This window comes from Heteronotia binoei, chromosome 13, assembly GCF_032191835.1.
Source record: "Heteronotia binoei isolate CCM8104 ecotype False Entrance Well chromosome 13, APGP_CSIRO_Hbin_v1, whole genome shotgun sequence".
Lineage (NCBI taxonomy): Eukaryota > Metazoa > Chordata > Lepidosauria > Squamata > Gekkonidae > Heteronotia > Heteronotia binoei.
Window position 1 is genome coordinate 65,604,337 of NC_083235.1, and position 25,649 is coordinate 65,629,985.

At 47.2% G+C, this 25,649-nt stretch overlaps 1 protein-coding gene across 1 annotated transcript in view; it reads left to right on the plus strand.

Moving 5' to 3' along the window:
* HEATR9 (HEAT repeat containing 9) overlaps positions 1 to 25,649 on the plus strand; it is a 67,546-nt gene that overhangs the window by 30,191 nt on the left and 11,706 nt on the right. The window contains exons 6-10 of the mRNA XM_060252101.1: positions 7,134 to 7,190; positions 8,956 to 9,016; positions 20,111 to 20,244; positions 21,286 to 21,474; positions 23,286 to 23,378. Of these exons, the coding sequence (XP_060108084.1) occupies positions 7,134 to 7,190; positions 8,956 to 9,016; positions 20,111 to 20,244; positions 21,286 to 21,474; positions 23,286 to 23,378 (534 nt within the window). The remainder of the gene's footprint in view (positions 1 to 7,133; positions 7,191 to 8,955; positions 9,017 to 20,110; positions 20,245 to 21,285; positions 21,475 to 23,285; positions 23,379 to 25,649) is intronic.

Below are 25,649 nucleotides of genomic sequence, written 5' to 3' on the forward strand. Positions count from 1 at the left end.
TTTATCTCACAGTCCTTGTACGACTGGCCTTTCCCTGCTTACAGTCAGTTTCCTAACCTAGAAACTTCTCACTTAAAACAATGGACCACTCAGCAGAGGCACAGACTCAAGAACCAGACTCCAATAAACTTAGATGCCAACTTTGACCTCATATGAGGGTTGCCGGGCCCAACTCAGGAAATATCTGGGGACATTGGGGGTGGAGCCAAGAGCAAGGTTGTGACAAGCATGAGTGAACTCTGAAGGGAGTTCTGGCCATCACATTCCTTTTAAATGCCTTCCAGAAACGCATGTATCATTTCTCCATTATATCCTATGGGGAACAGATCTCCATAGGGTATAATGGAGTGCTTAACAGACATCCCCCCCTTGCTTTTTGTGTTTTAACAATTTATTGATAACATATGGTTACAAAACGTAATTATGAATTTTCTATACTAACCCATATGATATTTCAACCCCCCTCCCTCCAATGTTTGACTTCCCCGAAGCTATAGACTTAAGTTCAATACTAAAGGTACCGCTAACCAATCAAAGTTCAATATTTTTTTCCTCCTTAATACTAAAAAAATGTCCAATGTCTTTTTACATTCCACTCTTTCTCCATATATCCTTTAAATTTCTTCCACTTTTTGAATATTTCTAAATCATAATCTCTTAAAGTTCTAGTTAGTTTGTCCATCTCACTCCACGATAAGACTTTCACAATCCAATCCCACTTTTCTGGTATTTTTCCTTGCTTCCACAGCTGCGCATACAATGTCCTAGCCGCAAACATAAAGTCCCAACTCAAATTATCAAAGGCTTTTTCTGCATCTACAAAGAATAAGGCCACTTCCTTTTCTCCCCCCCCCCTTGCTTTTTGATAACCCTGAAGTGGGGAGAGGGCCTCCAAACCAGGGGATCCCCTACCCCTAACTGGGGATTGGCAACCCTACCTCATCTACGTGATCAAATGGGTTAATAATGTCAGCTGTTCCCAGGGTTGTTGGGTTGGGAAATTGCTGGAGATTTGGAGACAAAGCCTGGTGAGACTGGAGCTTGGGGAGGGAAAGGAGCTCAGCAGAGATGTGATGCCATAGAGTCCACGCTCTGGAGCTGCCATTTTCTCCAAGGGAATTGGTATCTGTAAACTTGAGATCAGTTGTAATAAAGGATGAGCCTGAGGCCTCACTTGGAAATTGGTAACTCTAGCTATAATATTGGGCTCACCCACTTGCTCCTCTTTCAGTGTAAGCCTCTGTGATGACCCCTGTGAGAGCAGATATGTGGGATTATAAATTTTGTGAAATAAATACACAATATATTGCAGTGCCCTTCTACTCCTTGTATTGTACAAATAGAACCTACACAATAAAAGAAATGAATACAGACCTGGCATTTAAATTTGCAGTCTTCAGAAATCAGTTAAATTAAATTTAAAAGTAAATATTTTAATATCTCAAGGTATTCTACTGTTGACCTAAAAGTCACTGTTCCCATATGAAAGAACTTCAACAGAAGATTCATTTTCCCATTATCTGGTGACAGCTGTTTTTGTAATACATAGACTGAGATTCCTCTTACTTGAAGTTTGGTGTTTTATTTTTAATTCTTATTGTTGATGTTTTTATGGGGTTTTTGGTCAATACTGTTTGCTTCTAAATTTGATTGAAATTATATTGCCCCCCCAGTCGGAATGAAGAGGCAGACACAGGAATTGGGTTTAAAACCGGGCCGCTTTATTAAACACATAAAACTGTAACTGGCAGGGGGTGAAACCTGAACCAGACAAGCCCTGGGGTCAACACCTGGACCCCGCCTTGTCCAAAGGGCGAGCCACCCTGCCCCCAGTACAAGCCCGCCGTATTCGGGTTGTAGCTGAGCGGCCAGGCCTCCAGCCATCACCTTCTGGGCTGGCATCGATCCCCATGGAAGGATCCAACCAGGTGAGGCTCCGAGTGATCTGCATCACCGCACTGAGCCGTGTAGCCCATCTACGGTTCCTGCAGACCACCGCACCAATGGTGCTAGGCCATAGGTGCTCCCCTGGAAAACCCTGTGGCCAAACCTCCTCCAGCCTGCGACCTTAACCCTTACCATTACCAAACTAAACTAACCGGCAGTACAAGGTAGGCAAAAAACACCCCCACAATGGCCAATTGTGTGGAGATGAAAAAATTCCTACCTGGCCCCTAATAAGGCGACCAGCATACGCCTGTACTGCCGAAAGGGACGGGTGGGCGGGCAGAGAGCCAAAAGAAACTGCGTGCGGGGAGAGCGGGGGCCGGGGCTTAAATAGCCCCGGCTCCGCGCCCGCAGCAAACCCCGTATGTGGGGTGATATTGCCCCTCCCTCCTTCCGGGGCGGCAAAGGCGGCCCCCAGCCTGAGCGCCGGCGAGCCGGCTTGGCTGGGAGGGGCCGGACATTGCCCCCCCAGTCGGAATGAAGAGGCAGACACAGGAATTGGGTTTAAAACCGGGCCGCTTTATTAAACACATAAAACTGTAACTGGCAGGGGGTGAAACCTGAACCAGACAAGCCCTGGGGTCAACACCTGGACCCCGCCTTGTCCAAAGGGCGAGCCACCCTGCCCCCAGTACAAGCCCGCCGTATTCGGGTTGTAGCTGAGCGGCCAGGCCTCCAGCCATCACCTTCTGGGCTGGCATCGATCCCCATGGAAGGATCCAACCAGGTGAGGCTCCGAGTGATCTGCATCACCGCACTGAGCCGTGTAGCCCATCTACGGTTCCTGCAGACCACCGCACCAACGGTGCTAGGCCATAGGTGCTCCCCTGGAAAACCCTGTGGCCAAACCTCCTCCAGCCACCGCCAATGCCAAGCCTCTGCTTAGGCATTAGCGCCCCACCGGGTGGCCCAGAGCCAACCGAAACCCCCTGCCCTAACCACTAAAAGGCCCGGTTGCCCAACTCAAAAACACCATCTGGCCGATACCGGTCAGCCTACTAGAACAGCAGGGGCGTACTCCCAGGCCCGAAGTAGCCCCACGCTGAGGCCAGGCTGGGCGCCCCCCCCCAGACCGTCTGGAAATGGAAAACTGAAAACCGTGCTGTGCCCGCAGATGAGAACCGACGTCACTCACCACGAGCCTAGCATCTGAAAAACAAACAGCAGTCAGCATAAACAACAATACAACCAAAAGAGCCCCCCTACCCACCAGTAGGTAACCAGAGGGCAATGCAAGTTCGGCCGGCCGCCGAGCGCCGCCTGCTCATGTGCCAGATGGCGGAGTGCCATCGGGCGGATGTGGGTAGGCCCCTTTTCCAGGTGGCTGCTGCCCGCCCCCGCTGCCCCCAGGGGTCCTGCCTCCCGGTCTGGATGTAGATCTGCTACAGGCCGAAAGTGCGTGGGCCCCGCTGCAGAGCGGGCACTCATGCCGGAACTTACAAGGTTTCCTGGGGCACGCACCCTTGGATGCAAATTCCCAACATAACGGCCGGGAGTGGACTGACTGGCCCGGAGTATCACTGGCCCCTGTAGAGCACTGCTGCTGCTGCAACCTCTGCACCAGATGGCCGCTGTCAGCCCTATCTCCAGCATTTGGTTTTGCCGGGGCCATCAATTGCAACCAGAGTTGCTGATTTATTTGGTCCCAGGGCATCCCAGGATTCACAGCGGCCCTCATGCGGAAGGCCTCGTCGTACTGCAGCCATGCTGCACCGACGAAGTCTGTATAGGCCCTATAAACAATATCTATGTATTGAAAAAGGGCCGCCGCACGTGCCGGCTGCGCTCTCGCAATGACTCCGGCATAAATGAGGAAACCGGGCAACCAGTTTGCCCAGGACCGATCTACCTTCCTGCGTTTTAGCTTTTCCTTCTCCTTGTCATCGAGCTCGTCCTTATTTTTCTTTTCGAGCTCTCTAAAAAGGAGGCTAAACACGTCCACATACTCCCCCCGGAGAATTTTCTCCCGCGTAGCGGCTGTCAGGTGATCGCCCAGAGGCAAGGAAGTATCACCATAGGGGAGGATATGGAAAGGGATGTTCGCGTAAGGGTTGGGGGGGTAAAACCACCCACTGCCCTGGACCGCTGGCCATATCCCCTGAAATTGTCCAAGCTGCTGACCACCCCATGGCAACACCCCAGGAGAGGGCAGGGAGGCAGGGGTAGCAGGCGGCGCCACAGCGCCCACCTGCTGACCAACAGGGGAAAAAACTGAACTAGGCAGCGGGCTCGGTGTATGAGGACCCCAAGACCACGGCTGACCAGAGCGGGACTGCTCCCCTGCTCCGAACTGTCCGACCGCCCATGCTGCTCCGCCCACTGGTGACGGGTGAGGAGGAAGTTGAATAGGGCCCCACGGCCACCCCTGAACTGGCGGAAGGGGAGGCTTACCACCATCGCCCGGAAAGACACCAGCACCTCCAGGGGTCTGTGGCCCACCGCTGCCAGATGCGCCGTCCCTCGGTGCCGTACCCGATGGGCCTTCCCCAGGATCCTCCTCCTGGTCTGGTTCCAGTGGCGCTTCCGGTTCAGCTGGCTCACCCTGCAAGGCAGAAAGACGGGCGAGCACCTCCGCTTCAAAAGTCAGCCGTGCCGAGCGGCCGGAGGCACGCCGGCGACCCTCCCAAATGGGAGCGCCCCTAGCAACTCTTTCCTGTTCTAGGGCCTCCAGCTGACCCATAATGGCCAGTCTCACACGCTCACTTTGCCCAGGCTCTTCCCCTGGGGGCCCCCGCTGACCCCGCCCCCGGGGTGGGCGGGCTGCTTGCCCTTGGATTTGCCCTGCCCCTTTTTAGGTGCCATCCTACTTACCCTATAAACCAGCCAAAACCTGGATGACTTCCCACTGCCGTAAGGAGGTTCCCTGCTACACCTCTACCCAACCTTGGCACGGTGGTATAGTAGTTAAAGCAAAGCAGGCGTCACCCAGGCACTGCAGCTGGTGTAGGCACAGGCCAACAGGCCAAGATAATAGGGAGAGGGTGGGGGGGGGGCAGGTAGCACCCAGCCTGACTTTCCCTGCAAGGAACACCCAGCGTATGCTAGTCCTTGGCAATCACAAACCCACACTCCACTTAAGCACCCCACGAAAGAAAGGCTATTGCACAATGACAAGCCAGGAGCCTGCAGAAGCCGACCCCCACCAACAACCCACAGTGAGCCTCCCCCCAGACAGCGGGGGGGAAGAAGAGGGTCAAAGCCTCGTCACCCGAGGGCCTGTAGCCGTAAATCAGCTACTATGCTCAGGGGCTGGTAGCTCTCGAAGCACCAGCCTGACAGCTGAGCCTCGCAAGCGCTGCTTGCCGGACGCACGCGCCAACGGCCCCTTCCCCGCCGCGCTAAACGGCTGACCCTAGCAAGCGCCGAACAGCTGAGCCGCTCCAGCGCCGCTCCGCCGAACACACGTGCCCAGGGCCCTTTGCCCGCCGCCCTAAACAGCTGATCACAGCAAGCGCCAATCTGCCCGCCGCGTGCGCTCCTCACAGCCGCTGTGGCTGGGAATAAAGAGGCCGCTGCGCTCGCTCCCAGCTCAGGCCGACCAGCCCGCCAACCCTCCAAGCCTAAAACAACTTAGCCACGCAGCGCCGACACGCTGGCCGCCTTCGCTCCGCCGCACAAGAGGAGGTAAGGACTGCCGCTCCACTTCAAGAGTCCCGGCCCTGTCCCTCAGCAGCCCGACGCGCTGCGCACGAGGCTCTCAACCAGAGAGCCAAAAGAAACTGCGTGCGGGGAGAGCGGGGGCCGGGGCTTAAATAGCCCCGGCTCCGCGCCCGCAGCAAACCCCGTATGTGGGGTGATATTGCCCCTCCCTCCTTCCGGGGCGGCAAAGGCGGCCCCCAGCCTGAGCGCCGGCGAGCCGGCTTGGCTGGGAGGGGCCGGACATAGTCTTGTTTGTTGGGAAAGGTGCCTTTCTGTGATTTTCATTGGATCTGGTTTTTAGTTGTATGCTGCCTTAATCTGGGGAAAGCACAGCTTTATATATATTACATTTATATATATAATAAATAAAACCAAGCCTGGAGAGCCAGTTTGGTGTAGTGGTTAAGTGTGTGGACTCTTATCTGGGAGAACCGGGTTTGATTCCCCACTCCTCCACTTGCACCTGCTGGCATGGCCTTGGGTCAGCCATAACTCTGGCAGAGGTTGTCCTTGAAAGGGCAGCTGCTGGGAGAGCCCTCTCCAGCCCCACCCACCTCACAGGGTGTCTGTTGTGGGGGAGGAAGGGAAAGGAGATTGTGAGCCGCTCTGAGACTCTTCGGAGTGGAGAGCGGGATATAAATCCAATATCTTCATCTACCTCACAGGGTGCCTGTTGTGGGGGAGGAAGGGAAAGGAGATTGTGAGCCGCTCTGAGACTCTTCTGAGTGGAGAGCGGGATATAAATCCAATATCTTCATCTACTTCACAGGGTGCCTGTTGTGGGGGAGGAAGGGAAAGGAGATTGTGAGCCGCTCTGAGACTCTTCAGAGTGGAGAGCGGGATATAAATCCAATATCTTCATCTATCTCACAGGGTGTCTGTTGTGGAGGGAAGGTAAAGGAGATTGTGAGCCGCTCTGAGACTCTTCAGAGTGGAGGGCAGGATATAAATCCAATATCTTCTTCTTATTATTATTTATTATACAGTGGTCTCATGGCTATCAAACTTTCAATCCTCTTACAGCACTAATCATGAAACATCGGTATTTGCTCAATTTTTGGTTTGTAGCTTATGTTTTCTTGGCAGTAGCTGCTATAGTAATCCACAGGTGTAAAGCTTGGCACAATCACTTTTAATTGTTATATTTACTTCTCTAAACTTGTCCACTTCGAATACTGCAAATAGGGAACAATGGACAAAGCAGCTACAGCTTTCTGCCCATGCCCCACTTTTCCTTCTTTTTTCAGTGGAAGCAGGAGAATGCTGCTCCAGTATCCTGCCTTACCTTGCAAGTAACTCCTGAGGGGTACGGCTGGGGTAGGGGTGAGGAGGAGGTACATCACAGTTCATAGCAACATACCCTTTCACAGCCTCTTTGCAAAAGAGTTCTGTAACATGTTTCACGGTTATTTTTTTTTTTCCAAGATGGAAGTAATATCTGCCTGCAGTTTCGCTCTCTTGCTATCGGCTGAGCTGAACCCCTGTAAGAACTGGGCTGTCCTACTGTTTGTTCTGGTTTTCATGATTCCCTTGGCTGTTTTTTCTAGGCCCTTGGTCATCTTGGAGTAGCTGAAGAACGTGTCGTTTCTGCACTTTATAATACAGTGAGTACTAGGCTTCCCAACCCTCCCGCCCTGTCGGAGGACCCCAGGATTCCCACCCTCTTCCCCCACTCCCCCAAAAAACGGAAGCGGGGGGAGGGAGGGGAAACGGCACCGGGGAGCATGGCAAGCCACCTGATCCTGGAGCCGGCGAGGCCGCTGCGCCGCTGCCGCCCCCTCCCCGCCCACCGCAGCTGCTCCTCCGAGATGGGCCCAGGCTGAGCCCATCTCGGAGGAGCAGCCAAGAGCAGCGCAGGCAAAACCAGAGAAGGGGAGGGCGAGGCAGGCCAGGAGCATGGCGAGCCGCGAATCCGGGCCCTTCTAGGGCTCCACCCCCAAAGTCTCCTGGCTCCACCCCCAAAGTCCCCAGATATTTCTGGGGTTGGACTTGGCAACCCTAGTGAGTACAGCTCTTTTGGCCCCCTGTTCTCTTGCAATACATGTTTAGAAAGTTTTCAGAGGGTAAGATGTTACAGGAGACATGTGGTTGTTGCTGACCTGCCTTTCCCCTGATGTGTTTACTTGATAACAGCTTGGAAAAGGCATGCATCATGAGCTGTCTTCACATTTACTGTTTCCCTCACGATTCTAATTGATGAATAGCCACTTGAGGGATAGGGAAACTCTGGATGTGATTATATCATATCACACATTTTGTCTAATAGATGCTGCTGGAGATGGACATAGAAAAAGATATGAATCAGCTTTAATATCTAGTTAGTCATCACTTTTAGCTGATGGTGAGGGCAGTCCCTGCACAATTAAGATTAGGTACAGCCTAAATGTACCTTGTCCTTTTTTTTCTTTTTGGTAACATATATTAAATGGAAACAAGAGATGATGGCTTTCGTTGTACCTGTGCATACAGGAAGTATTTTAGTCTGGTCTGGGCTACCGAAATGTACACCTAGTATCTTTCAATATCTTTATTTTCCATGTAGTTAACTTTTCTATCAAACCAATTCTGTAACATGGTTATTTCATACCAAGTCCCATTTAATGTTGTGAACATTTATTGCATCAGGGTTTTGCATAGCTCAAAGATTGAGGTCCCATGTAAAGAAGCCACATATGAAAATGACTTTATTTTAAAATATCTGTGTCCTTCTTTCCAAGATGGCTTACATAAGGCCGGGTTTTTTTTTTTTGAGCAGCAACACAGAGGAACGCAGTTCCAACTGGCTTGGTGTCAGGGGGTGTGACCTAATATGCAAATGAGTTTCTGCTGGGCTTTTGCTACAAATAAGCTCTGCATAAGGCTACAAAGCTCATGATGCTTTGCAACAATAAAATATTCATTCTCTTCTCCTCCAAAAATCCCAGTCTCTGAACGTTCCCTAGATTAATTAATTGAATTAATGATAGTTGAAAACAGACATAGATAATGTAAAATATGAGAGTGGATGGATGATGCTCAGGTTTGGGGGGGGGGTCATACCAATTGCTGTACTAGAATTTTTTCCCCCTTCCAGGTAAAGGGAATTGGATACTCCATGGAGCATGGCTTCTTTTGCAGTATCTAGCTTGTCTTAATTGCTTGAACCATGTACTCCTGTTTTCTCCACAAGCACTTTCCCGTTGTGTGCCTGCTTTGTGCTTATGGTATATGTTATTCTACATTGCATATGGTGATGAGTGGATAGACCTCCCTTTTGATTCTGGATCAGATAGTATCTGGAATCCTTCTGTGACTAGGAATGTGTCATGGAATATTTCTGCATGTATGTTGTTTCCAGTTAGTCTTTAATACATGCTTATTCTCTTTTAGTTTCAGGAATGTGAAAGTCTGCCCCTGCGGTATGAAATAGCTCGGTCTCTGGCTTTGTTGGGTGAGTCACTGGCATGAACAATAGCAGCAAGGTCCTTAATAGGGCATTAGATCTTTGGGTACCCTGACCTGTACAGCCCAGCCTGGCCTAATCTCATCAGAACTTGGAAGCTAAGCAGGGTGGGCACTGGCTAGGGTTACCAGCTCCATCCTGGAAAATACTTGGAGATTTGAGGGGTAGAGCCTGAGGACAGTGGGGTTTTGGGAGGGGTGGAACTTTCAAAATAACCATTTTTCTGCAGGTGAACTGATCTGGCAGCTGCTTGGGAGGGCCCCTTAGGAGGGTACCTGGAGATCAGTTGTAATCTCAGGAGATCTCCAGCTACCACCTGGAGTTTTGCAACCCTAGCCCTAGCTAGTGTTTGGATGGGAGATCTCCAAGGAATACCAGGTTTGTAATTTGGAGGCAAGCAATGGCAAACCATCCGCGAACGCCTCTTGCCTTGAAAACCCCATGGGGTCATCACCATATGTCAGCTGTGACTTGATGGCCCTTTCCTCCAAGATCTCTTGGTACTGATGATAGATTATTTCAGTGGTAGAAATTTCTTGAAGTTCTGGCAACAAATAGTTTCAGAGGCCAGAATGCTACTGTAGGTTGTTTTGTATTTAGTGAATTGGCTAAGCACAGATATTTTGAGCCAATTGTTAGGGTAATTTTAGGGAGTGGAGAAAATGATGTGGCTGATGTGGGGGCTAAATTTACTGAGCAAAAAACTGGAACAAATATAATCTGCTGCATTGTCCGCTAGACAGTGCTGGCTCCTGATTTTGAAAGGCTCCTGGGCAGCTGGTTTAGGAGGGCCACTTAACCTTTAAGGTAGGTAGGTTCCCCATTTGCCTGGTGGCAGTAGGCAGATCTAATGCGTACAGGTGCAAGAAGGCTGCACTACTTTGTTCTGTTTTCTTCAAGACTCAAACAAACTGTAGAGACGTTGCATAGCAAATCACTTCTGTGGGACTGTAACCTTTGCTTTAGAATGAGAATTTAAGCAACATATAAGCAAGAGAAATAAAAAAAACAAGCATTCTTTTGCTGATACTTAAGGCAGCGGAATAAATAACTGTCTGTACTTTTAGTAGTTGTCACCTTAGGAAATCTCTTGCCACATTTTGCCACAGTATTACAAACATGAAAAAATAACAGTATGTCTGAATTTATTCCCCTCCCCCCCAAAAAAAAATTACAAATCCTAAAGAATAATGCTTTGTTTTCACAAGAAAAAGGAATAGTATATTTAGTTTTATAGTTTTATTAGTTTTAGTGACAAACAACATACGGTTTGTCACCAAAATAAGCACCCTACTAGAATGTGAAAAAAGATCCTCCGTCTTGTAAAATGGTGACTACAGGAAAATTGACTTTCTCTACAACTAATATAGTAATGTATTTGGCTTTATCAACCTCAAAAGTATATATTTTGACACCAAGATGAGCACCCATTGTACATTTTAAATAACGCAATGACCATATATTGGGAAATGGTGGTTACAGGAAAAACAAAATTAAACCCCCCCGAACTGGAAGGTCTACCCAAGGAAATTTTAAAACAGTAGCACCCTGAAACATGAAAAACAATAACATCCTCTCTCTCTCTCTTCCTCCCTCTCTCTCTCTCTGTATGTATGTGTGTGTCTCTGTGTGTATATATATGGGTGTGGGTATGGGTGTGGGGGTGTGTGGGTGTGGGTGCGGGTGTGTTGGATCCAGTTTTAAGTTGTATGGTGGGCTTAGAAGTAGGAACATAGTATGCAAACCTGAATTCACAGCCTGTGTGTTGTTGTAGCTTGTCTTTCTGAACTATGAGTGTCATGCACCATGATAGCATGCCTCATGTGGCCCGCTTCTCAAGAAGGTTTGCTAAATTCATGCTATGAGAAAGTTCCTGCACCTTTTAATATTCACAGAGCTCTGTGAGAGGTCATTATCTAAATATGGGTTTTGGAATATGCACAATAGTCGATAAAATGTTTAGGGAATTATGGACTCTTCACTGAGAGTTATCTCCTCTAAGAGTTGGTACCTTCTAAGAACAACTGCTGTATTATTTTTCCACCTTCACATTTATGACATCCCCACTTTCTAATGTGGGCTATCATTAGGCTTCCCAACCCCCCCGCCCTGCCGGGGGACCCCTGGTTTAGCAGCCTAATCCCCCACTCCCTAAAAATCTGATAGCGGGGGTGGGGGGTGGGGAGGGTGGAACGGCGTCGTGTCTCTTTCCTTGCCTGGCTTCAGGATTCTCCCTTCCTCCGAGTTACAAAGACCCGCCCAACGCCGGCCTGCTATTCGCTCCAGTCTGGCCTCCCTTCATGAGGTGCATGCTGGGACTTATAGTCCTTGCATCCTCTCACGTCTGCTGAGCATTATTCTCTATGTGGAGATTGATTCTCATAGGGTATAATGGGGAATTGATCTGGAGGTTTTGGGGGCTCTGGGGGAGCTGTTTTTTGAGGTAGAGGCACCAAATTTTCAGTATAGTATCTAGTAGCTCTCCCCAAAGTATCTCCCAAGTTTCAAAATGATTGGACCAGGGGGTCCCATTCTATGAGCCCCAAAAGAAGGTGCCCCTATCCTTCATTATTTCCTATGGAAGGAAGACATTTAAAAAGGTGTGCGGTTCCTTTAAATGTGATGGCCAGAACTCCCTTGGAGTTCAATTATGCTTGTCACACCCTTGTTCCTGGCTCTGCCCTGATGTCTCCTGGCTCCACCCCCAAAGTCTCCTGGCTCCACCCCCAAAGTCCCCAGATATTTCTTGAATTGGACGGCAACCCTAGCTATCATATGCCACATCTTAGGGGATGGATTCTGCTATTGAGGCTATTAAGTTGAAGAACATACTCTTTCCCCACAAAACCACAGATAATGAACTGGAGGTTTCATTAAATGTGTTGGTTCTGAAGCAATCCTGTTAACCCTCATAGAGCTTCAAGCCTCCAGTCATAAAGAGTGTACTTATTGTAAAACAATGTTGGAAGAAGGCCTTGGCCTCTATGCTCTGCTTGCAAGCCTCCTGGAGGCATCTTATTGGCCAGTGGACTAGATGGACCATAAGTCTGATCCAGCAGTGTTTTTATGTTCTTAGCTTTACTCTCCCAGCATATTAGACATTTCTAAATTAATTTATTACGCTGAGTATGTGAGCAGTGATAGGATTGCAAGCCTTCAGTTGGAGCCTGAAGATCTCCCACTTTTACAAGTGATCTCTAGCGGGCAGAGATCAGATCCCCTGGAGAAAAATGTCTGCTTTGAAGAAGAAGAAGAAGATATTGGATTTCTATCCCGCCCTCCACTCCGAAGAGTCTCAGAGTGGCTCACAATTTCCTTTACCTTCCTCCCCCACAACAGACACCCTGTGAGGTGGGTGGGGTTGGAGAGGGCTTCTCACAGCAGCTGCCCTTTCAAGGACAACCTCTGCCAGGGCTATGGCTGACCCAAGGCCATTCCAGCAGGTGCAAGTGGAGGAGTGGGGAATCAAACCCGGTTCTCCCAGATAAGAGTCCGCACACTTAACCACTACACCAAACTGGCTCTCTGAAGGGTATGGCATTGTAACATGCTGAGGCCCCTCCCCTCCCCAAATCCCACCCTTTCCCAGATCCACCCCTAAAGACTCCAGGTATTTTTCAACACAGACCTGGCAACCCTAGAACAAGAAGGGCAGTTATTGTTAGTGAAAGAAGACCTGGAAGTTGTGAGAAAAAGACCCCTAATTTCAGAACATCGTAGTCATCTGTTTGGTTGCCAGGGTGCCTGGAGACTCATCTCACACACATCTGCCAGGAGAATGTGGGTTTTGTCTACCAGAATGAAGGGACTTATGTGTGAGTACTAACAGCCACAACGTTGCAGCAACACTCCGTGTCTCTGGAGAAGTGCTAACCAGGAGAACAGATGGGTTTCCAGTCACTCCATGCGATCTCCATCTCGGTCGTTGCAGCGGAAGAAGGTGCGCCACCAGGAACTGTCCAGGCAAGCGGTTTCCAGCCTTGACCATAGAATCCATATGGGAAGGCTAACATCACCAGCAGCTATCTTCCTGCAGTGCCAGACTCCATTACAGCAAAGCGAGAGGCTCATGTACTCAACAGATGTCACCTATGCATAAGGCCATCAAACTTATCTTAGACATGGATCCTGCCAGACTGCCTAAGCCTTTGTCCAACGGAACCCAAGACAAAGACTGGTGCCAGTAGAGGGATGAAGAAGAGGAAGAACATCTTCACCTAGAGCCAAGTGTCTTTGTATAGACTGGGTGTTACCTTAGGTAGCAATTTGGCCATCTATTGTCACCTTTTTAGATAAGTTTGATAGCTTTAATCACCTCCACCCCAATAATTTCTCCCATTCTTTCTCTTAATGGTTATCCTGGTGCCTCCCCCTTTGGCCCATTGTTACCTGGAAGTCCAATCAGGTAACCAGGGCCGAGCCTGCTCATTGGCCAGATATGGGCATCCAATCAGGTGCCCGCAATAAACTGGCTATTGGCTACCGCATAAGTGCAGCCCTTATAGTCATTGCGGAGCCTCCCCTTTTTCTGAGGTCATGTACCAGCTGACCACTGTCATCCGCCCCTGTACCTCCCATTCCCTAAGGGCTCAAGGTAGTTCTTATAACCTGTGACCCAGCTCCCCACAGGTGTGCATCTAAGAGTACCCCGGTTCCGCTGTTTAGATACATCCCCGATTCCTGATTAATTGAGGGTCCCTTTCCCCTAGTCTTCGTTCGTCGCCATTTGAGCCTTCCTTGAAGACTACGATTGGTAATTATCACCCTGTTTGTCCATCCTTATGTTACCTCTATGCATTTATCTCTGTTTTTATTAGGACTGTATGTGTGTTGTATGTATTCATTACCTTGTATGTGTTTTCTATTTTTTTCTACAATAAATTTTTAATAGTTTTACTTAATTTGTGTCCTTGACAAATGTAAGCAATAATTTCTGGAAGTGGAATCCTGTATACATAGATTCTAGATCCTTTTTAAGCCAGGTGCCCACCTGTCAATTCCCCAACCTCGTTTTGAGGGCATTTTGGCTTACAAAGAATTGAATTGTCAAGGTGTAGTTTTCTTTTCATTGTGAAATCAGCCAACTGTTGAAGGGATTAATTTCTAATTATCTGTGAACTGTCAAGTCAATTCATGCTGGGGATTCCATTTACAAGGAAATTTATAGTTCGCCTTACATTTTTTTTACTGACCTCCTCTTCTGAAGTGGTAGCACTTTTACTAAGTGGCCACACTTAAGCCAGCCTTCTTCTCCTGAGTTCAGAAACTTAAAGGAAGGAGTAGAATCAGTAAAGACTGGAAGGAAGATTTGGAGCAAATGTGTGTGTGTGTTTGATGCCGTCATTTTCTACTTACAACAACCTTTATGAATCAGTATCCTCCAAAATGTCCTACCATTAACAGCCTTGTCCACACCTTGCAAACTGGTAGCTATGGCTTCCTTTATTGAGTCAATCCATCTCACGTTGGGTCTTCATCTTTTCCTATTATTTCAAATGTTCCTAGCATTATTATTCCTAGCATTATTGTCTCTTGTCTTCTCACAGTGTGACCAAAGAATGATAACCTCAGTTTAGTCATTTTTGCTTCTAGGGAGAGTTCAGCTTTGATTTGATCTTGAGCCCATTTATTTGTCTTTTTGGTGGTCCGCAGTATCTGTAAAACTCTCTTCCAACACCACATTTAAAATGAATCATTATGAAATATCTTGATCTTTTTTTTTTTTAATTTATCTGGGATTTATATCCCGCCCTTCCCACCGCGTGGCTCAGGGCGGCTTACAACATATATAAACTAACATAAAAATATAAAATTACAATTTAAAATTAACATTTCATAATATATAATTAAAATCAAACATTTGTTATAACTATACATCATTAAAACAGACAGCGGTCGTGGAGCTACACTCTATTCAGCTTCAGATACAAATTCAGTATACAGTATACAGTATTCAGTAGTCGGTATACAGGGCCGTTAATTGTGGGCCAGCCGGAAGAGGACTGTCTTACAGGCCCTGCGGAATTGGGTGAGATCCCGCAGGGCCCTTACCTCCTCCGGCAGCTGGTTCCACCAAAATGGAGCCATTACAGAGAAGGCCCGGTCCCTTGTGATCTTCAAGCGGGCTTCCTTTGGCCCGGGGACAACCAAAAGATTTTGAGATCCCGATCTCAGTGCTCTCTGGGGAACATGCGGGGAGAGACGGTCCCTCAGGTAGGCAGGTCCTAGGCCATATAGGGCTTTAAAGGTAATAACCAGCACCTTGTACCGAACTCGGTAAGATATTGGCAGCCAGTGCAGCGCCCGAAGTCCCGGCTGAATGTGCTCCCACCTTGGGAGCCCCAATAACAACCGGGCAGCGGTGTTCTGCACCAGCTGCAATTTCCGGGTACGACACAGGGGCAGCCCCATGTAGAGGGCATTGCAGTAGTCCAGCCTCGAGGTGACCGTAGCATGGATCACCATTGCTAGATCGTCGCGTTCCAGGAAGGGAGCCAGCTGTCTAGCCCGCCTAAGATGGAAGAATGCGGACTTGGCAGTGGCTGCTATCTGGGCCTCCATAGTTAAGGAAGGCTCCAGAAGTACCCCCAGGCTCTTGACCCTGTGCGCTGCCATCAGCGGCGCACCGTCAAAAACCGGAAGGGGTATTTCCCCCCCCGGGCCACGACGGCCCAAGCAAAGGACCTCTGTCTTGGTTGTCAGCAACACATCCTTACTCTTAAGAATCTTTTCTATCTCCTTCGTGGCTGTCCTTCCCAGAGTCAATCTCAGGGCTGTATCTGGGAATTTTTTTGGGGGGGGGCACAGGGGGGTGCTGCCAATTAAACTAAATATTTTAATTTAAGCTCTTTACCCAGCCATCCCTTGGTCACAAGGTGTCTCCTGACATGTGGGTGTGTTTCTGCTTCCCCTCTGACTTCACGAGGGGCAGAGAGACGCCAGGTGCACAGATGCACTCCCCGCCACAGCCTGCTGCCACCCCCTACAGCAGCGGCTGACTTGCACAGCTCAAGTTCTCCCTCCCTTTCTGGTGAGGCCCCATGCTTCCTTCTCCTCTGTTGCTGCCTTCTCCTGCAGGCTGGTGAGCAAGGAAGAGGAGGAAGGGAGCTGCAGTGAAGGAGACGCTACGTCTTAAACAAAGTGTTTTAAAATTAAAGTGAAAAGGGGTGGAGTTCCTTTAATTTGTATATCTGGTTACAGACCTGCTCAGTCTCCTTTGGATGTCTTGGTTGCAGTCTCCCATTTGGCTTGAGTTTTCAACCTCCAGGTAGAGTCTGTGGAGAAAATGGCTGCTTTGGAGGGTGGACTCTGTGGCATTGTACCTTGCAGAGTTCCCTTCCCTCCCAACCCCCCCTTCCCAGGCTCCACCCACTAAAATCTCCAGATGTGTCCTAACACAGAGCTGGTAGCCTTATTTTTGGTTGATGATGTAGCCCAGGAATAGAAAATTTGTTACAATTTCAGTTTCTTCATTGTCAGCTTTAAAGTTGTATAATTCCTCAGTAGTAATTTCTTTTGTTTTATTGATGTTCAGCTCTTAAGACATCTTCGGCAATTTCTGCCTTAACCTTCCTCAGTAATCATTTCAAATCTTCACTGTTTGGTGTCATCTGCATATCTCAAATGTGTTCCTTACACCAATTTTCACTCCACTTTCATCTAAATCTAATCCAGTTTTCCTTATAATATGTTTTGCATGTGGATTGAACAGGCAGGGAGATTACATCCTTGTCTGATACCTTTGCCAACTGGAAAACATTCTGTTTCTCCATATTCTGTCTAAATAGTACCCTCTTATCCAGAGTATAGGTTGCACATCAAAAATCAGATGTTGTGACATGCCATTTCTTGTGAAACCAACCATAACTTTTCATAATCCACACAGTCAAAAGTTTTGCTCTGATCTGTGAAACACAACCTGATTTTCTTCTGATATTCTCTTGTATGGTCCAATGACCCATGTAAATTTGCAGTATGATACCTAGTGCCTCTTCCTTTTCTGAATCCAGCTTGAACATCTGGCATTTCTCATTCCATACACAGAGGCAGTCTTTGTTGTAAGATTTTGAGCATCACTTTAATAGCATGGGAAATTAATGTGATGGTCTGATTGTTGCTGCAGTCTTTGATGTCTCTCTTTTACAGAACTGGAATGTAGACCAAGTGTTTCTGGCATGTGGGCAATTGTTTTATTTTCCACATTTGTTAGTGTAAATGCCTACTCCAGAGTCTTTTCACTTTCTGTAAAGAAGTTTTTCTTTACTTACATGGAGGCAATCCTTTCCAGAGAGAATATGGAATGATTGGTAGGGTTTTTTCCTTCTTCTTTGCTTCTTTTCTTGTGTCGCTGATCTTCATCACTACTTCAGTTCTCAAATGCTAGAGCATGATTTTTTAAAACCCAGTATTTTCTTCGAAAAAAAGCCTCATGGCGCAGAGTGGTAAAGCTGCAGTGCTGTAGTTGAAGCTCTCTGCTCACGACCTGAGTTTGATCCCGGCGGAAGCTGGGTTCAGGTAGCCAGCTCAAGATTGACTCAGCCTCCCATCCTTCCGAGGTCAGTAAAATGAATACTCAGCTTGCTGTGGGAGGGCGGAAAGTGTAGATGACTGGGGAAGGCAATGGCAAACCACCCCATCAAAAGTCTGCCGTGAAAATGTCATGATGCGATGTCACCCCAGAGTCGGTAACAACTAGTGTTTACACAGGGGACTACCTTTTTTTACCTTGTTTTTTTAAAATCCAGCTATGTTTTGCTAGCCTACGCATGTGACTGTGGCAGACAAGCCTAGACGCTTTGCTGCCATGGGGGATCTTATTTGGGTGGAAAGGTGACACTGAAATGTTATAAATAAGTAATATATTTCATGAAGGACTTCAGAGTGACATTAAGGTAGCAGTCTGAGAACTGACATCAGCCCCGTAGCTAGGGGCCACAGGGAGAGGGGGCCATTGGGGGCCATGGGGGAGGGAACCCTTTAAATTGTGCAGGAGGCTGGTGACTGCTCCTGCCACCCCTCCTGCATAATTTAGACCCCACCAGTCAGCTGATTTCGGGGCCCTATAAATGGCATGGGAGGGGCAACAGTTGCTCCTGGATGCCCCTCCCATGTGATTGAAAACATGCAGGAGGGAGGCAGCAGCCAGAAGGTGAGGGGCCACCCAAAACTGTCAGGGGGCCAGGCCCCGTGGGCCCTGGTTAGCTACGGGTCTGACTGACATCAGTGGAACTGACTTCCAAGTAATTGTGCATGAGAACAGGCTGTACATTTCGGAGTAATATTTTATTCTGCTTTGAGGTCTGAAATCTAATTTGAACAGCAAGTCTGTTCCTGGAATATCAGAAGTAATGGTACCAAAAATAATATGCAATTGGAGTACACTTTTATCCACAAAGCATTAAGGACAGCCATCCTCAAAACAACTGTTATCAGAGGACAGGTTTTACCTTTCAGACAGTAATTAAGGCTTGAGTCTGGTACATTTTATGTTGTTGGGGTTTTTATAACCCCCCAAGGTATCTATAAGTTGTCCCTGGAATGCTTGTTTGTCCATTTTTTAATACATTTTCCTCTTGATTTTCCTTAGAGTTGCCAAGTCCAACTCAGAAAATAACTGTGGACTTTGGGAGTGGAGCGAGGAGACTTTCCCATTCCCTAAAATAAATAAAAATACAGCACTGCAATTCCCCTGAATAGTTTTCTTTTCCTTGTCCCCCAGCAGCTGCAATTCCAGTAAATGAAAGTGCACACGCACTAAAGAGTAGCCAAAGCAGCTTCAGCTAGTGCAGAATGCTGCAGCCAGGCTGTTAATGGGTCTTCCCTCGTGGGAACATATTCAACCTGTGCTGAAAGCACTGCACTGGTTGCCCATCGCATACTGGGTCCGTTTCAAGGCGCTGGTTCTTACCTTTAGAACCCTATATGGCCAGGGACCTGCATATCTTCAGGACTGCCTCTCCCCACATGTTCCCCAGAGAGCACTTTGGTCAGGGTCACAAAACCTGCCCTCAATCCCTGGCCCTAAAGAGACCAAGCTCATGATGACCAGAGCCAGGGTCTTTTCTGTTGCAGCTCCATGCTGGTGGAACGAGCTCCCTGAGGAGGTTAGGGCCCTGCGAGAGCTCACCCAGTTCCGCAGGGCCTGTAAGACAATGCTCTTCCACCAGGCATTTATTAATTAAGATCACAGGCTACAACAGACCTCGAAACATCTGGACCACCTCTAGCATGAACCTGGAATCTGTCTCTATATACAACATCCAGCTGGAACAGCAGAACAGTAAGATGTTATATGAGGGCAGATTAGACAGTACCCATCTTGTCAAACAGATTGTCATCCAAAGATTGATATAGCACTTGAAATGTTTTTGATTTTTATGTTTTTATGTCTTTTAATGTACTTTTATATTTTATGTACATACATGAACATGTAAGCTGCTCTGAGCCTGCTCTGGCGGGGAGGGCGGGATATAAATCAAATAAATAAATAATATAATAAACAGAGTTTGCAAGCACACACTTTGGTGATTTCACTGGAACTTTATGCACAGGAGCTGCTATATTTCCAATCAATTTCTTCAGACTAACACAGGCAAATGAAAAGAGAGAGAGGTGGAGTTTTCCTCCATCCCATTAACAGGTTCCTATACAAAGACATCTGAAACAAATCCAGAACAAGCGCAGAGACTGTTCTCTCTCTCTCTCTCTCTGACTCTGGTTCCTATACAAAGACGTCTGAAACTAAAGCAAAGCAAGCAGAGAGACTACGCTCTCACTCTCTCACACGGCTCTGCTGCTGGCCCCTCCCAATGCAGCTTTTACTTCCTGCTCAAATTTAAAGGCACACACACACATTTTAAAACACAAGGTGTTTGCAAGCTTCTAAACCTGCAGAGATCTAAAGTCACAGAGTGGCTGGGGGGGGGGCGGGGCTTCCGCCAGCTGGCCACCTGGCTGTGGGTGGGGTGGAGCCTGGAAAACCAGGGGTTCCTGCACTGGGACCAGGGGATTGGGTAGCCTGATTTTCCCTGAACATTTAGAGGGTTTTATTTTGAACTGTGACCTCTTGATTCTCTGGCGCAGGTTGCCTGGAGGAGGCCTCTGTAATGAAAGTACTGATTAGACACTTGAAGGAGGTGAGCCTGAACCGGAGAGAAGATGTCTTGTCAGCCCTGAAAGTGTCTCTGCGTGCATGGTCAGTGTTGCCTACGGATGAGGTAACAGCTGGAGCTATAAACAAAACCATAGAATCCTAGAGTTGGAAGGGACCTCCACATTTATCTAGTCCAACCCCCTGCACAATGCAGGAAATTCATAACTACCCCCACACCCCCAGTGACCCTTTGCCCAGAAAATGGCAAAAAACCAAAACAAAAGCCCTCTAGGATCCCTGGCCAAACCTGGTGAAAATTGCTTCCTGACCCCACAGTGGCAATGGGCATGTAAGAAAGCACCGTGAGAACTAAACACTGATGCAACCCTTCCTACCCTCCTCCTCATAATCTGCCGAAGTTCAACAAATTAGCATCGCTGTCAGATGGCTAGCTGGCCTTTGCTTAAAAACCTCCAAAGGAGGAAAGCCCATCACCTCCCAAGGAAGCCTGTTCTACTGAGGAACTGCTCTAACTGTCAAGAAGTTCTTCCTAACGTTTAGCCAAAACAAACTGATTTATTAGGGTTTGTAGAATCTTTCGGGCTCAAGTGCCGTGTTCTACTGGAGAAAGTTTTTCTTCCAGATGTTTCGTTCTCGGCTACGGAGAACATCCTCAGTGGCGTTGCAGTCAGAGCAGGCGCTCTGACCTTCTTGGCTGCTGTGCATTGAGTGAGGCCAGGGCTGCTGGAGAGCTGCTATTTCTAGACTGGAGGTTGCCCTCTCACCACACCCCCTCCAGCCTAGAAACAGCAGTTCTCCAGCAGCCCTGACCCCACTCAATGCACAGCAGCCAAGAAGGTCAGAGCACCTGCTCCGACTGCAACGCCACTGAGGATGTTCTCCGTAGCCGAGAACGAAACGTCTGGAAGGAAAACTTTCTCCAGTAGAACACGGCACTTGAGCCCAAAAGATTCTACAAACCCTAATGATGTTACCAGCCGTGAAAACCTGAAATCTTTGACAAACTGATTTACTTTCAGCCCATTGGTTCTGATACTCTGCTACTGGTGCTTTGCCAGCCCCCTTCCGTTTCTGGTCAACAGGAATGCTATTGAAATGGCACTCAGGGAGGGCTGTTCCTAACACAGCTGTTCTCTTCTTCTAGCGGAATTGCATAGGTGCTCAATCCAGTTTGACCCGGAATCTACAACGATTGGTGAAATTGCAGGAGCCCATGAACAACGTTTCCTTCAATGCAGCCGTTTGCTTGGGATATCTGGAAGAGTCCACCCCAATTGCACAAATGACAATGCTTCGGTGTCTGATCCAGAACGACTGGAAGAGGAAAATGGAGGTGGAGACGCTGCATAAGTGAACAGAGAGATTTGATGCTTTATGTTGCACTTGCATGTTCTGAGTTTGCCCTGCTTTTCCACCAGTGAGATAAGGATGGAGCTGCAATCATTGCTTTCTCCTCCTGCTTCTCAATATGTTCTGCTTTCCCCGTAGTGGTCCCTTTCCCGCCAATGGAACTGTAAAGTGATTTATTTGCCACATAAAAAAAAGTGTTTGGGGCTGTGCATGAAAAGAAACAGTAATGTTGCTCAGCTAATACCCAGCTGGCAGTAGAATGGGCCCAGGAAGTGATCCAGTTAACTCTTGTGCCAATGATGGCTGGAGGAAAGCCAAGCACTGGCAATGTATCTGTACCCTCTTCATTGTGCCACCTCAGGCAGTCTCTTGGGTGGCTTAGCCAGAGGTCTGGCACTGAATATTGGCCTTTGATAGAATCCAACTTTGTTCAAATCCCAGTAAAGTTATCAATTCTCTAACTGAGCTGATGGGAGAATAATATTGTCATATACTTCAATTCTTTTGTTCATTTTTTTGGTAGCGATTTCCTGTTTCCTGGACCTGTTGCATTGGTCTTTGAACAAAAGACAAGGGGAAGATCTTGTGCACTGTTGATGATTCTCCGATTCCTTCTTTTCACTACCTCTTTCCTTGCCCTTTGAACCCTGCTCAGATAGAAATGTCTTTGAGGCTTTGTCAGTGAGGTCAGCTGGCTGATTTCATCTGCAACACATGCATGTGACATTCCTCCCTATCCTATATGGCAGCGGGGAATCACATTGTGACATTTGTAAGATCTTTATGTGGAAATGATGTCTTCATTGAGCACTCCAGTTTAAGCACAAGTCAGACCACCTTGGAAAGAATAAGAAATCAATAAAGGAGACAAAAAGGTTCCGAATGTAAGGTTTAAGGGTAAACATTTGATTGCAGTTGCTGGCTATGATTAGAATTGACTGTGCAAATCCATATTTTGCAGGGCATCAACGATGCAAACAGTGAACATTTACATTTAATCTACTTAATTTGCATTATTAATTTTGACCGCATTATTATTAGTTGACCGCAGACAAGAAAGGAAGATGAGCTGTAGGTGGTCAAAGGAGGAGCCATGAGAAGAGGATATAAAGCTATACAGATGTAGGAAGCCAACTTTTTCATTCAATCTCACCTAATTCCCCTCTTCACTGTAGCCCCTATTCCACATAGCTTTTCCCATGATACCCAGCATAGCCTTTTTAAAATGGGGAACAGTTCTTTCTATTTCATCATTAGAAAATCCGATTGGATCCAACTACTCATTTACTCCAGGTTTTGTTTCATTTCAGATTGTACACTTTCAACCGTTTGTCCACGAGAAACTTTCACACAAAGTTTTTGAGGACACATAGGATCGATCAATAATTTGTCCGGTTACGGAGCAGCAGGATAAAACATACATTAGCAGAGCAATTATAAATATAAGAAAGCAAATCTGTGTCAGTAAATCAGCACTGTACTTTGGTAGACTCTGGCAGCTACATGAAATCTGGCAACTCTATCCAAGGTTCCAGATTCAAGGTCTGCAAGAAGAAAAGTTTTAAATTGTATTTTTCCCCCCTGAGAATATATAAGGAATAATCAAATAAAAATCTGGGTGGGCTGATTTTAGGTACAGGGAATTCTGCCTCAGTTCAGGGGCAAGATTAGACGTCATGAGATTCTTTACATTTAGTATGTGTATGATTTGGTTACATGTAAGGGCAACCCAAATTACCCATTTCTGTTTTCTTCTGAACTTGTGCTCCCTCCATCCATGTTGTCTTTGTGTAGGCTTTGGTTATGCTGATACAGCGGATGAAGATTGTGGATGCTGTTATCCTCCGGACTCTGCTTGAGCAGCTTCGATGTTCCCCCGTATGCAAAGTAAGCAGTCTTTGTTTTGTTGAATATTGAGCTAATTTCTCATTCCCAAGTATATTCCTCTCTAATTTTTTTTTTGTTGTCCACAGAACTGCGCTCAACATTTCTCTTGCTGTTCCCCATCATTCTTTACTTGTTTGTTTATTGCTAGTGCAGTCCTTAGACCAAACATACAAAAGGAAAGCACAAGCATACAACGTTTCGAGGATTTAAAAATACTTACATAAAACATTTAACATTTTGTCTAAAATTTAGTAACCTCCTCTTTTCTAACTACCATGCATTTTCTGTCACCTGAGTACTTGGTAGGTAATCTTGGGGTATCTATCAGATAGAAATAAATTTAGCTTTTTCTGAAAGGCCCGAAATTTTTTAAAGCAGGGGAGGTGATTAACTCCTTACACGGCACCTTATAATAAGGGCATATGAAGAACGTATGCCCTGTAGTCTCCACCTCCCTTAGTGGGCAAGTACAGCAAAAGGAATGTTCTTATATTTCCCTTCAAGTACAGCAGAAGGGAGGGCAGGGCACCTTGCCAGAGCAAAGGCTCTTTTAAACTCTTTTGCTTCCAAAGATGTTAAATAGTTTGCTGGTTCAGCTGTGTTTTTGATACCTGCCCTCATCAGAGTCTTTTGGTTTGGCGTTCAATATCCTCACTTCTCTGCTTAAGTAATTTTTTGCCTGGTCTATTCCACAGGATAAGAGAGCCGGGGTGGGGTGGGGAGCCAATTTTCAATAGATAACTGAAAATATTTGCACCAATTTGATTGGAAGTTGTCACAAAACATCAGAGGGACCTTGTGGGTGAAGATATCCCTTTAGCCATGGATAGTTAGAATACAAACTCAGGCTTCAACTTTTATACATCTTGTCTCCAATCTTACCCTGGCTTTTGACACACATGTAGAGACCTGTAGAATAGTTCTTAAGAACTTAGATTGAACACTTTCCTGAGGTACAAAATGTGTGCTGGGCAGCCATGTAAATGAGCCATATAACCGTTGCGCTCGTATCTTAGCTTTATATAGTTTGCGAGCGGTGGGTTTGCTTGTCTGAGCTTGATTGTTTTAGGTCCCTTGATCAAGTGCCAGACTTTAGGATCTTCTTTGGACTTGTTTCTGTAGTTCCTTCTAAACTGCACGAGGGGGTGCTGGTGCACAAGATTTTGACAGCCTGCTCACAGGATCTCTGCTTCAACTCACAACCTCCATTGGAAACAATGGAGAATGGGGGCACCTCTGGGGCCCATCGAATTGGACCTCCCGGTCCAATCTTTTTGAAACCTGGGGAAGTTTCTGAGGAGAGGTACCAGTAGCTATGCTGCACATTTGGTGACTACCTCAAAAAACAGCCTGCCTTGAGCCCCAGATAAATTATCCATTATAGCATATGGGGTCATTGACTATAATTGTTCCCATAGGCTACGATGGAGACGAAAAGAAAACAATTCTTTTTTTGCACATTGCTATTATTCTTTTCAGTATGATTTGTAATCTGCCTTGAATCACAGGGAAAAGTGGGATGTAAATATTTGATAAGTAGTTTGGGCAGATCGATAACATTTAAATAAATTCCTGTTTGTTAGGTTAGGCAAGGTTCTGACAGTGATGGTTCCTCTGACCTGTAATGCCAGTTGTCATATGTCACTAAACCCGCCCCCCCAAAAAACAAAAACAAAATAGACTTCAAAAGTTCCACCCCCATCCCAGCTGTTATGTTTTCTAAGGCTCAGCAGAGGGTGACAGTCCGAGGCCAGATCTACTAATATAGTAGACTTGGGTGGGTAGACCTGTTCACCAGAGGCCAGATCCACTGATATAGTGGAAAGGGGTGGGGAGACCTGTTCTCCAGAGGCCAGGTCTCCCAATATAGTGGAAAGGGGTGGGGAGACCTGTTCTCCAAAGGCCAGGTCTCCCAATATAGTGGAAAGGGGTGGGTAGACCTGTTCTCCAGAGGCCAGGTTTACCAATGTAGTGCAGGGGTGGCCAACGGTAGCTCTCCAGATGTTTTTTTGCCTACAACTTCCATCAGCCCCAGCCAGCATGGCCAATGGCTGGGGCTGATCGGAGTTATAGGCAAAAAACATCTGGAAAACTACCATTGGCCACCCCTGATGTAGTGGATCGGGGTGGGGAGACCTGTTTTCCAGAGGCCAGGTCTACCAATAGAGTGGACTGTGATGGGTAGACATGTTTTCAGGGAGATGGCTCTACCAGTATAGTGGAAAGGGGTGGGTGAAATTTGACTTGATTCTGTTTCTCTTATAATTAAAT